Source organism: Aedes albopictus, chromosome 3 (genome assembly GCF_035046485.1).
Source record: "Aedes albopictus strain Foshan chromosome 3, AalbF5, whole genome shotgun sequence".
In the NCBI taxonomy this organism is placed as follows: Eukaryota; Metazoa; Arthropoda; class Insecta; order Diptera; family Culicidae; genus Aedes; species Aedes albopictus.
This window is the reverse complement of record NC_085138.1, coordinates 88096752-88110714: the sequence shown is the minus strand read 5'-3', so window position 1 is coordinate 88110714 and position 13963 is coordinate 88096752. Positions and strand designations below refer to the sequence as shown.

The window sequence follows — 13963 nt, the reverse complement described above, 5'->3', positions numbered from 1 at the left end:
ACGCTCAGGTTTGCCGAAGCAAACCCCCAATCGATAGGTTCTGACGTCGATAATATGATAGAAGTGCCGTCATCATTCAGAACGTGGTCCAGGTTTAACGACAAGGTGGGCTGTGTTGGAAATAAGTGAATCGTAAGCCGTTCGCATTCATCGGGGGACCTGCCCCCTCCAGAATAATCCTTGCCAGAAAAAAAGCGAGATTTAGGAGGATTGGAGCAGTTTTGCAGTATAAAATTTTATATCAACATGGCCATGCCCCCCCCTAGACCTGTGATTGAGTTACGCTTATGGTTGCCATAGCTCTAGTAAATGGTTTAATTACTTCTAAACGTTCGCACCGTTGATCCAGTCCAACACATCACCTAGGCGCTGTCCATAAACTACGTAGACTTGTTTTTGGGCATCTCAGACCCCCTCCCCCTCGTAGACCTTTGCCAATACTAAATTTTCGAAATTTGTATGGATCGTAGACTATGGGCATAACCCCCCGTCCACCCTAAGAGTCTACGTAGTGTATGAACAGACCTTGACAAATATGCGGGTGCTCCCGATGAAATTGAAAGAGATCTGCAGTACCACGTACCGGACTGAGTAAAGTCGCACTTATCACTACCGTCCAAATACTCCGCCAGCTAAGCACCCAGTAACCAGGGAGCCGAAAAACGGCCTAGTGTACCACCCGTTCCGGATGCGACCGTGGCTAAGACCAGCTGCTTGGGACCTCGAAGATCGTGTCTGGAACATTTGGTTACTGCCGGGTCAGAAGGGTTTTGAATGGATTTCCAGAAGTTTTAGGGGGTTTGGAGGGTTTTGTGGTAATTTTGGAGGGGTTTTAAGCCGTTTCAATGTTTTTCAGGGGGTTCTAGAGTGGTTTCCGGGAGTTTAAGAGAGTTTCGGGAGGCTTTCAAGTGACTTTAGGGATGTCTTAGAAGAGCCTCAAGACTTTGTAAGGTATTTGCGCGGGATTCAGAGTATCGATGAGGTTTTATAAGACTTTCCCGTCAAGACGTTTAAGGGGGCTTCAGGTAGTTTAAAAAAAATCAAGGGATTTCAGAAGTGGATTCTAGGAGTTCCAAAACAGGGACCGCCTAATGTGTTGTTTTATGACTTGATTACGGCATGGCGGCCCCAGGAGGTCCCTTTGCGAATCCACAGGAATCCCATGATTCTTTCGCGGCTTCTCCACAGTTATTTTTCTCAAGACTCCGCCAGGGGTATCTTGAGGGATACCCAGGGACTTCTTGGTGAGATTCTTCCGGGGATTTCTTTAGGATCCCTCAGGAGTTTCTTCTGAGATTCCTAAAGAGGTTCTGCCAAGAGCTCTTACCAGGATTCCTCCAGGAACTACTAACGGGATTCTGCCAGAGTTTATTTTTCGTGGTTAGCTTGGAGAATACCCTCTGAGATTATTTTAGCAATTCTTGTTTTTTTTTTTAAATTCGTTCCGATTTTCTCTAGTAATTTATCCCCGAGATCCAGGATTCCCATGAAGCTATATCTGAGACTCTTTTTGGGGCTCGTTCTGAAGTTCCTTCTGAGGTCCTTTCAGGAGTTTCTTCTGGGATTACCAATAGGTTCTATCTTAGAAACTCTTTTCAGGATTTTTTCTGAGATTTCTTCTTGAAGTTTCTTACGAGATTTCTCATGGAGTTCCGAGAATCCTCCAGGAATTTCATCCACGATTCTCCTAATAGCTTCTGATGCAAATCAGAAACTGCATGTAAAATTTCTCCTGTAGGATTTCTATTACAAACATCTGGAAGAGTTCCAGAATGAACTTCCAGAAGAATTCCAAATGGATCTGCAAGAATCCAGAAAAGAGTTCCTAGATGAATTCTGGAAAGAGTTCCTAAAGAAATCCTAGAAGCAGTTTCTGAAAGAATTCCCGAAGAACTCCAGAAGAAGAAATCCAGGAAGAAGATTCTGAAGAAATCTATAATGAAGTTCCTGAAGAAATTCCAGAAGCAATTGCTGACAGAACTCCAGAAAAAAATTCCGAAAGCATGCCTGATGGAGCTCCCGAAGGTATCCTGGAAGGAGTTCCCGAAAAAAACTTGGAGATTCCTGGGAAAATTCCGGAAAAGGTTCTTGGTGGATTCCCGGAAGGAGCTCCAGGAAAAACCCCGAAGAAGTTGTTGGAGGAATAATGTAGGATTTCTGGAAGGATCTCATATAGATTACCTGAAGAAATACCAGAAGGAACTCCGGGAAGAATCTCGCATTGAATTCCTGGAAGGAATCCTTGAAATAATTTTCTATTTCAGTTTCCGAAGGAATCTCGAAACGAATTCCTGAAGAAATCCCCGAGAGAACTCCTGGAGGAATCCTGCAAGAAATCCTGGGTAAAATTGCTGGAATTTCCAGGAATACCTTCTGAAAGTAAAAAAAAAACTACTGAAGGCGTTCCAAAAGAAACATTAAGGAGAATCTAGGAATTCGGAGGATGAAGAATTCGAGAAATTCCTGACGTAATCTTAGAAGGTATTTCTTAAGGACAAACGTCTTGAAATCCCAGCACAATATTGCACCAGAACTGCAGATGCAAAAATCTCAAGAAAAAAACTTTTAACGATAGTATAGTTTTTATTTTGTTGTTGCTCACTTGTAATTAGTTCAAAATAAGAAAAGTGCGCTGGTTTGGATTTAAATGAGATTTGTACGCTCAAAATCGTAAGTAGGTATAAAAGTCTGCCAATAACGTGGTGGCCATCTTGGGATTCTAACGAGTATAGGGAGTACTTTTTGAAGAAATCACAGCCGGGATCTCTTATGGCATCTAAGAAGAAATTCTTTGAAGGATTTTTCAGAAGAAACTTCTTGCTTTCGCGCTTAAGACGTTCTACCAGGATCTCATTCTTCCCATCAGCCATATCGTTTGTACAGTTCGTTAAGAACCTTCTTAAGCTCATCCACTGTTGGAGGTTCCAGTGCTTGACCGTCATCAACTGCTATTCCTGTCCCGGGGTACACCTTCATTACTACTATTCAACATATCTTCAAAGTGCTCTTGGCCACCACTATTTATTCTTTCTTTGCTGATCTTAGAACATGGCGAGCACTTGCGCAGTTTTCTGCTATTCACCATTGGCAATTGCATAAAACCTCCGCATATCATTCCGATCCATGCTTTCCTGTGCTTGAGAAACTACACTCTTTTCGTGCTGCCGTTTATTGCTGTGGTGGATTCGTTGCTCTCTAGCTCCTTTAAATCTCTACCGCTTCCTGTTGAGTCACATTCGGCTCCTGGTGGCATTCTTCTCATCTCCTAGTCAAACAAAGCATTACGTTAACGTCACCGAACGGTACGTTTCGCCTCTTGTGCTGTTGTTGCCACTACAAGACAACTCTCAATAACTTTTGAAATTGCCAGAACCGTTGATTTCTTCTATCCTCTGGTTTAGCTTTTGACGGTATTGTACGGCAGCAACTCCGATTGATAAGCGATGGCTGTTGAAACGCATGGTTCTGATAGTTCTTGAACTCGTGAACTTGGATAACCGTGTCTGCTGGATACCTGAAGTCAAAAAGATGAACTCTATCATATCTCAATTCTAAGATTTTCGGAAAGTTTTGTTTAAATAGCTGTTATCATATTGACCCGAGTAAGCATCAGATAGGAGCTTGTGAGGAGGCTCGTACTACGTCCATTTACAGACTGACGATATGCTGATAATATTTAATTTAAAAGCATTGTAACTAGGTATTTTGTTCAAATCCATTCTAAAAGTATGCATTTTCGCTTTCTCTTCCGCAGGTTCACCCGCTGGAGGCCCAGCATGGAGGCCCAGACGGCACTGGTGCTAACGATCCAGCTGATAGCGCTGTTCTCGATTGCCGGCGCACTGCTCCTGTACCTGCTGTGTAAGGTTCGTGCAACCCGCGACGATGGTCACGGTCCGCAGAGGGGCTCAATTCTGGTGACATGCGCGGACACCGCCCTCGGACTGCAGGTTTGTTGTAGTTTATTCTTGTCTATTAAGATCTCAGGTCACTAAGCCCAATCAACTGTTTCCAGATCTGCACCTTTTTCGCCAGCAAGGGCCACCGGGTGTTTGCGGGCATGAAAGACCCCGTGGAATCCTTGCCGGCCAAGCTGCTGAAAGGCTGGATGAAAATGCGCGAGAACTCGGACACACCCGTTGCCGGATCGGTCGTTCCGTTGCGTATGGACGTCACCCGTGAGGACATCCTACGGGAGGCTGCCGAAGCCATGGGAATCCACCTGAATGCCGGAGAACGGGGTATCCTGGCCGTGATCAACACCGCAGGTTCGGTGTATCGTGGACGAATCGATTCGCAGGACTCGCTCCAGTGGGAGAACATGTTCAAGAACAACGTGATGGGATGTCTGCGCACTGCTCGGGCATTTATTGGACTGCTGCGCCCCACCCGTGGTCGCCTGATCCTTCTGGGCTCGGGAAATGAGGATGATGGATTGACTGTATTCACCGCAACCCGCAATGCCGTTCAGGGCTGTGCCGATGCACTGCGCAAGGAACTGAGACCGTACGGAGTCAATGTGGTGACGTTGGACTCGCGAGGTGTCCCTGCCGAAGCCCTGTTCAAGGCACCGATACCTTATAGTAAGTCTTATAGTTAATTCTATTTTACAATATCTTAACCCGCTCTTTTTTTTTTAAGCCATCTCCGACGAGGAAGGCGTCCCCACTCAGTACAGCGCCGAAGTGCTGACCAGTTCCTCCCTGGGGGTTATCGAGCGGGCCCTCTACGATAGCCGACCTAGCGAAACCTACTGCCTGTCGGTGCCGAACCCGAAGTTCCAAGTGAAACTTCCCTGTCGATCGTCGTTCAAAATAACCGGAGTGGGCAGCGGCAACGGTTGCAAGCAAGAACCGAAGCAGATACAGAACGTTTGAGTCCTCCGTTTCGCGCTTCACCCAAGTCCCCTACACGTAACAAACCTCTCACGTTGCTCACGTTCTGTATCGTTGCGCCTGTCGGTGGTCGCTTCTGCCCGTTTCGGACGCAGAGTCGCATGAGTCGAAAACCAGAGCCAGAGATTTCAAATTGTGCCTTTTTTTTATATATTTCTCGTTGTTTTCCTAAAACGATGAATCAGAGTACGGAAACTGGACGCTTATTTTTTGAGCGGAAAGTTTTCTATTATTAAACAAAAGAATATGTCGAAGAACAAATTGCGGAATACAACGAACAACTTCAACACTCGTTTTTCGTCCAGTGTGTGTCTGTACGCTCTTTCGGTGAGTGTTAACGCAAAGTTGGAGGGACGGCTTCTTGTAAAGTTTTGTTTTTAGTCTTACTGATTATCTTTTATGTATAATAAAAATGTCGGAAATAAAACGAATACGATTTCTACTTAATAAATAAATATATTACATGTGAGGGTGCAATTTGTTTTCATCCGAATCTCCGAATAGGACAGCGAAATGTGTAATTCACCCGCTTGGAAGAGTACTCCCATTTATGACTTGCTGGTAAGATTTTGAGCAAAATGAGAATTTTGAGATTCCAAAGAAAGTTTGGGGCGTTCCGAGGGGAATGTTGACAGACATTTTGAAAGGCTTTTCGATGGAGTTTGGGGGGGGGGACCTCCAAAAGAATTGCAGTTGGAAAGCGTTGGGCAATTTTGAATAGATGTTCGCAACATCGATGTTTTTGTTCCGAATTATCAATTTTTTACATACGATTTTTCTCTCGATTCAAAAATAAAAAAAATCTTTTTTGATCATTCAAAGAAGTACATAAAATCGAGGTAAAATGTACATGAAATTATAGTTCATAAAAGCAAGGGTCCACTAAATCAAGGTATACCTGTTTATCTTGGGTTTCTTGGGCAATCCCTGCCAGGAGTCTATGTTGATCTTTCTCAGGTTTCTGGAGGAATCCTTCTTATGGACTAGAGAGTCCCTTTCAAGGTTCTACCGTATGCTTCTCAGCATTCCGAACAGTTTTTTTTTGAGAATCCCTCTCACGATTCTACATGAATTTCTCTTAATAATGTGCAAGATCCCCTCTTAGGATGTCTTATAATACTGCAGGAGAATTTCTCTCAGGATTCTGGAAGAATCCACCAGGGAGCTTCAGGGATATCCGTCTAAGCATTCTGGGAGAATCCCGAGGAAAAACTTCTCTCAGGATTCTTAGGCAATCCATGTTGGTAGAACCACGCGAGACACACGCATACTACTACACACATCTCCTGTAAATTTCGTTTGTATCATTCAGGAACGTGTACACTAGCAAACGTCAAAGCGATCGAACTCTAGCACCTCTGGTGGAAGGATCGCGGAAATCAAACGGAATTTAAATTCATCTTTAAATCTATGTGCCAAGACCTTTCAAAGAGTGTTACGTCTGTTTGTCTGTGATTCTAGGGAATCTTTCTCTAGATTCTAAGGGAATTCATTTCAGGGTTTTTGAGGTATTTCAGGATGATAAGTTATTCTGGATGATCTGGGTTGATCTCTCTAAGGATTTTGGAAGACCCTTAGTTAGGATCCCACTCAGAATTCTGAGGAAAGTTTTCTTAGCATTCTCAGGAATTCCTCTCAGAATTCTCGGAGAATCATACTCAGCATTCTCAGATTTGTGGCGAAATCCCTCTCTGAATGCTGGGGGAATCCCACACAGGATTCTAGTGTTATCCTTCCCAGGATTCTGCGTAAGGTCCTTTTGTGATTCTGGGGGAATATCATTAAGTACTCTTCCTAAGATTCTCTGAAAATTCGGCTTTCTGGGGTAATGCCACCAGGATTCTTGGAAAACTTCTCTAAAGATCAGCGAAGAGAATTGTCAAACAGAAGAGACACAAAACAAGCAACAAAGAAGGCGCAGCGATTACTCTTTATCCTAACTGGTAACAGATAATGACATGATCTCAAGAATTTTTGTTGCAGACAAAACGAAAGCTGAATTTGTTGCGTACTTTTCAACTCGTGAATTATCAATTATTACCAACCCAAAATCGAAACTTTTTGATGACACATCTTTAGCAGCGTTGCAGTTTTTACCGACTCGAAATTACCGCTCAAAAATCGCTACGCAAGATTTAAAATTCTCTAAACTCGTGCTGCATGATCTTTATCCTATTCTATCCAAGTTGGGACAAACCTATGTCGCATTGGATAGAATGTCGCAACAAATTCAGGTTGCGACATTATCGTTATTGTTGCGCGATGGTTGAATTTGGATTTACTGCTCAAGATTCTGGGGAATTTGTCTCATGATCCAGGAGAAACCCTTGAGATTCTGGGTCTATATTTTTCAAGATTCTAGGGCACTTTCTTTCAGAATTATTAATCATTGAAGAATCTCTCACGAGATTCTGGGCAGAGTTCTCAAGAGAAATTGGGATTTTGAAGAATCCCTCGAATAGATTTTGTGATTCCTCTTAGGGTTCGGAAGAAATCCTTCTCAGCATTTTACGAGAATTCCAGTAGAATTCTATTTTCCGTATTCTGGAGCAGTTGCTCCCTGAAATCCCTTTCAGGATTCTGGGAGAATCCCTCTTAGTAATCAGGGAAAATCCCTGACTTGATTATAGGAAGATTTTGTTGAGATACTGGTTTAATAATATAAAGTATTCTAGAGGAATCACTCTCAGAGTTCAGGAACAATCCCTTTCAGGAGTTTAAGGGAGTCCTTTCAAAGATTCTGGGCAATGTCTTTCAGAAATTTGCGGAAATTTTTCTGTTTGATGTGGGCATACCTCTCAGAATCCCAGAGAATACTTCTCAGGATGCTGCAGAAGTCCATTCTAGAAGTTTTCGTAATCCCTTCCAGGGAGAATCCTCATCGGATTTTCGGAAAATCCCACTTAGGTTTTTAGATATATTTCTTTCAAGAATCTGGAAGGACCCCTCTTATGATCTATCTCAGGATTCTGGAGGAATCACTCGTAGAATTCTAGAGAATACTTTTCGGGATTATGGCAGACTTATTTGCAGCATTCTAAAGGGTTTCACCCAGAATTTGAGGGGAATTCTGGGAGAATACTTAAAAGGATTCTGGAGGAATTCTCCTCAAGTTTCTGGGGGAATTCTATCTTCCAGTACTCTGTGAGAGTATATCTCAGGATTCTTTGGAAAATTCGCCCAGTATCTTGAGGGAACCTTTCTCAGAACTCTGGAATCCTTCTTAGGGTTCTAAGCTATGCTTTTAAGGATTCTGGGTCATTTCTTCTAAGTTTCTTGGGGAATTCATCTTAGAATTCCGAAAGTATTTTATTTTGTTTTGCGATAATCTCTCTCACATTTCTAGATGAATTTATCTCAAGAATGTGAAAAAAAAGCTCTGATAATTCCTCTCATGATGTTGGGAGAATTCATCTTAGGAATCTAGGATAATCCTATTTACGAATCTGGAACATTTTGAGAGAATTCCAAGGGAAAGCTTCTCTTAGGATTCTGAGACTATCTATCACAGGATTCTGGGAGAATTCCTCTCGGGACTCTGAGGCAATCTGTCTCATAGATATGGAGTAATCGCTCTCAGGATTCTAGAAAAATCCCTCATAGAATTCAGAGTGAATTCCTTCCAAGATATCGGAGGAGTCTTATTTTCTGTCGCTCAGGATTCTGGTGTTATCATTTTCAGCATTCTGAAGAAATCTCTCTTATAATTCTAGAGGAACTCCTTTCAGAATTCTGGAGGAGTCTCTTTAAATATTCTGGAGGAATTTCTCGCAGCAGTCTGCGGGAATTTATTTCAGTACTATATGGGAATACTTTTAGGGAATACATATAGCCGAGGCGGTAAACGCACGGGTATTCAGCATGACCATGCTGAGGGTGACGGGTTCGATTCCCGGTCGGTCCAGGATCTTTTCGTAAAAGGAAATTTCCTTGACTTCCTTGGGCATAGAGTATCTTCGTGCCTGCGAAATGGTCATTGGCAGAGGAAGCTCTCAGTTAATAACTGTGGAAGTGCTCAAAGAACACTACTGAGAAGCAGGCTTTGTCTGAATGAGGACGTTACGCCAAGAAGAAGAAGAAGATATGGGAATACTTCTCAGAGTTCTGGGAATATTTCTTTCAATTCAAAAAAAAAATTATATTTAATTTTTTTTTTCAGAAGCATTTTTTTTTTAAATTCTATTCGTTTTCGAATCGCAGTCGCGAAGTGTTCTTATATTTTAATTTTGAATTTATTTAGACAAATAATTCAACAAACAAATTATTTCATAGTTTGAAACCGACTCGTGAGAGGTTTCATAGACATCCTTAGTTTATTTGGAATGTGCGCCTACCTAATTTCAAAAAATCTCTCCGATATATGATTTCTCAAGTGGAAAGTGATCTACTAGTCGAAATAAGTCAGCTGTACAAAAATGAGCAATTTCGGTTGATATTTAGGGGTGGCGCAAAGGGTTCAAGTGAAATTTTTGCTAGAACAAACTTTCAAAAATCATTTCAATTTTAATTTTCAAACTTATTTTTTCTAGACTAAATCGGTGATTCTAGAACCCAATTGGGCCAAATTTGTGCTCAAAATTGCGATATTAAAAAGACGCAGACACCGTCTTCAGCCAGAGGCTGCACAGACTGAATTGAAACTTAAACACTAGACAAGGGACACACGGAGCATGCACCAGTGGATACGGAGTAGAAACTATTCTCACGAAACGTTCCATCGCCCGGAGCGGGAATCGAACCCTCACCCCATAGCATGGTGCGATTAGAAGCTTGGTGACCCTAACCGCACGGCTACGAGGCTCCACTGGTTTCCGAGATATTTGAGAAAAATGTCATATTTTGGTACCAAACCCAAAAAATACTGAAAAACGACATTTTTTTTCAAATATCTCAGAAACCAATAGAGATATCGCAATTTTGAGCACAAATTCGGCCCAATAGGGTTCTAGAATCACCGATTTAGTCTTGAAAAAATAAGTTTGAAAATTAAATTTGACATGATTTTTGAAAGTTTGTTCTAGCAAAAATTTCACTTGAACCCTTTGCGCCACCCCTAAATATCAACCGAAATCGCTAATTTTTGTACAGCTGACTTATTTCGACTAGTAGATCATTTTCCACTTGGGAAATCATATATCGGAGAGATTTTTTGAAATTAGCCCCACCCTAGCCTACCATGTAGGCAACCGTTAAGTAAGTGCTCGAATCAGGGGTGTTAATAGTTAAATACGGAGAATATTATATGTGTGAAAAGGAGGAGCTAGTAAATCAATCTGGTAAGCAAAAGAAAATTTTAGAAAGAGATTTTCAAGATAATGGAAACAGGAAATTAAAGGAAAATTGAGGAGAATATAGGGGTCTAGGGTCTATCGGAGCGAAAGCTCGATCTTTCCCATACAGACTGCCGAACAGTAAAGTTGGAAGAAATTTTAAAGTGAAAGATTACCAGTGAATTTGAACCCTAATTGAAAATCGTAAAAAGTAATATAAAAGGAAAGTAAATACAAGTGAAATGAAATTAATTCCTATTTTAAAGCTATTTTCACAGTGGATTTGGTCCTAAAAGTAAATTAAAAGCCGTGAGTTGCGCGGTGTGAAGCTAGTAGAAAAAGTAAGAAATCATCATAGAACATGTGTATCGTAATTTAATGAGGTTTTTTCAAAGCTAGGAAAGTGAATGTGAGTCAAGCAAAACGGAAAAAGATTATAAGGGGCTGTTCATAAACCACGTAGACCTTTAGGGGGGAAGGGGGGTCTGGCCAAAGTCTACGCTCCATACAAATTTCAAAATTTTTGTATGGACAAAAGTCTACGAGGGGGGAGGGGGGGGTCTGAGATGGCCAAATTTTGGTCTACGTGGTTTATGAACAGACCCTAAAGAAACCGAAGAAAATCACGTGAGGTAAATTTTGGGAAAATGTGTTTGTGGTGCTATTGGGTGCTAATTGGTTTTTATTCCAGTCACCGACAGTGACCGCGTGCCCAGTTTGGGGCTATAGGGCTACATCGCCGTAGTGCTAGATTCGTATAGTGGTGGTTTAGTGGAGGTCCGATAATCGCGACACAGAAGCCAATCAGTGTACGTGTGCTACCGATCAGACTGCGGGCGATCCCCTGCATAGGTTCTTCGCCTCGTGGCTGCGCGCCACTAAGAGCCTGTTCAGTGTACGTGGTCATCGAATGAAGGATTCGGCCTCGTTGGCACCACCCGTCCCACGTGTGGTTGCAGAATTCAGCGAGTGATCTGTAGGGGGAAAGTTTCCCACTGTCAGTGCGTATCGCCCAGACTCACGCCCTGGGAGGAAAATCCATGGTACTCGAGCAGTCCTGATTGCACCCCACTCCCACCCCACCGAAACGTCGGCCGCAGGAGCCGAGTGTCATCATCGGAGCACGTGTAGGGCGCCAAGCACGAATCGTACCCTCGATTCGCCGTCGTCTCGTCGTCGTCCTCTCTCCGGCCCACGGCACGACGCCCCAAGATCGTCTGATCGTGTCAAAAGTTTTGGCGAACACCTCCACGATCTCGCCGCCACCGTCGCCCTCGCCGTCGCTCTCGTCGTCGCCGTAGCCGGCGCTCCATCTTCTTCTCTGCGGTCTACGATTGCCGAGCAGCTTCCGACGTCGGCTCCTACCGTCGACCCTACGCTGGTGTTGAAGGTAACCAATAGACGAAACTGTAAGTACCCATAACCGTTTTACCGCACCAACACCAACAGAATAAGAGAGCACAAACTATGTGAACAACCACGAATAGCATGCGAATTACTCACAAAAAAAAAAACGTACAGAAAACACAGATAAAACAGAGTGACGTAGTGGAGCGGATCTGGTGGGATGGTTAGAACACTTGACTATCACGCCGAGGACCTGGGATCGAATCCCACTCCCGACAAACTCGCAAAATGTGAGTTCTTCCTTCGGAAGGGAAGTAAAGCGTGGGTCCCGAGATGAACTAGCCTAAGGCTAAAAATCTTGTTAATACAGATAAAAAAAAAGAGTGACGTCACACTTAGGGAAGAGAGTTCAAAAAAGTTAGTTTGCAGTCAGACTGCCAAGAAGTAGGATGTATGAGGGGGACATTTGCGAAAGAATGCAATGCTAAATTCTGGGAAGATGGCTTTTAAACGGAACTTATAAATAGATTTTAATGAACAAATTTAAATAAATATTTCTACTTTTAATGGTTTCAATAAACTGCTAGTAAAATTATGAATTATCTTAAGAAAAACAAATTTAAATTTTCGTAAATTAATTATTTTGGGAGACGAATACCTGCTTGGGAAGGAAATTTGGGGAAGTTGTTTGGTTTGTTACTTGAAGGTGGATTTTTGTGAAGGGTTGGGGAACACGAGCTAGCAGGGCAAACCGATCTGGAATTCTGGCAGACGACAACGGTCGTCTGGCGCAAAAGCCAGAATTTAGAGGCCCTTCAAGGATCCTCCTTACAAGTTTTGTAATATTGTATCAATTCTGCTGATCCGATTCGAATCGATTCACAAAAATCGATATCTCAGCCAGATTTACCAGATTTGGGCATTCACAAGGGTTTCAGGGTGTACCAGGAGGTCTAAGGGGCGTTTAATCTTGGTCGTGTATTGGGGATTCAGGGGGAATCATGGGAGCAATTCAGAAGGTCTTAGAGGCGTTTTAGGGAGTTCAGTTTGGAACATTAATTTCCGAAGCAGGTTGTAGGGGCGTATCCGGGGGCATTTCAAGTGAAGATATGAGGAAGCCACATCTCGAATTTTCAACGCTCCGGAAATGCCTTGAAACGCCCCTGATACCTCCATATTCTCATTTAAATGCCCTTGAAATCTCCGTAATCCAGTTGAAATGCTCCTGTAGCTCTAAAATATTCCAGAAACCGTCTTTATAACACCCTGCCTGTAATGCCTCGAAACGCCCCCGAAGCCTCCGTAATCTTATTGAAATCGCCCTTCAAATCATCATAATTAAGTTATAATTAAATTAAATAAATCAATTTTAAAAACCTAAGCCCCTTGCAACACCCCTTAAACTCTCTGAAATGCTTTGAAACGTCTCTAAAATTGGGAGTTCTAATAGTACTCCCATGTTCACGTAAAAACGTCAATGAAACCAGACGGAACGCCCTTAATATGCTTCTAAAATTCTCTGAAACGCCCCTGAAGACCCTAGGAACCCGTAGAATTCGTTGGTCTTTCTGTGAACTTCCTGGCCCCTTGGTTCCATCTCAAATGCCCCTGTTCACGCGAAATAGATTCGCTCATTACAGCCCTGAATTAGTTATGCACAAATTCCATTCTCTTTATGCCCGTTTTAATTTATGGTCCTCGCCAATTCTTTATTACACCTAAACCTAACCTCAAAAATGATTGACAGTTCTCAGGTGATTTGACAGTTGTAACATGAGCAAAAAGAGGACAGTGATAAGGTCGGTTTCTTTTGTGTGATCTATCAAGTGACCTGAGAAATGTCCAAACACTATGGAGGTTGTGTTTCGTGGTGTAATAAAGAATAGCATAAAACAGGTTCCAGTGTAATGAAATTTACATTTCCTTCTTTCAAAAACCTTTTAACACAGAGAACAGACGTCCAAGTCCAAGCTCATGAAGTGCAGTTGTGTAAAGAATTGCAAAGGTTGTTTTAAAATAACTGGCAATGTCGCCATTACGCGGCACTGTCACATTTCGAATCGCGGTGCAAATTCACCGATGTTTTATCTTTTGGCGCTAGTGTGAAAAAACTGTTGTGTAATATTACATCTGAACTGCTGCAACCCGATCAATCCGTCGGTTGCATGAATATTACACAGGACTTCTAGTATACAAATTCATCATGCCACACTTAATTTGCAGAGGCTCCCGAGATGTTCAGGTCTGCTATGCAGAAATGCCTGGACGAGGGAGTTTTCCCAGAAGCTTGGAAGAGGCAGAGCCTGGTACTATTGCCAAAGGCGGGGAAACCACCCGGAGACCCGTCGGCATATAGACCAATATGCTTGATTGACACGGCGGGGGAAGGTGCTCGAAAAGATCATCCTCAATAGAATGTTGCGGTTCACCGAGGGCGAAAATGGTCTTTCG

The 13963-nt window shown here is 42.7% G+C and overlaps 1 protein-coding gene across 1 annotated transcript in view; it reads left to right on the top strand.

Annotated features, from left to right (window-relative positions):
* LOC109401336 (uncharacterized) overlaps positions 1 to 5350 on the top strand; it is a 183310-nt gene extending 177960 nt beyond the window's left edge. The window contains exons 3-5 of the mRNA XM_062856856.1: positions 3755 to 3950; positions 4016 to 4583; positions 4642 to 5350. Coding sequence (XP_062712840.1) covers positions 3777 to 3950; positions 4016 to 4583; positions 4642 to 4877 — 978 coding nt within the window. The 5' untranslated portion in view covers positions 3755 to 3776 and the 3' untranslated portion in view covers positions 4878 to 5350. The remainder of the gene's footprint in view (positions 1 to 3754; positions 3951 to 4015; positions 4584 to 4641) is intronic.
* The last annotated feature ends 8613 nt before the right edge of the window (positions 5351 to 13963 follow it).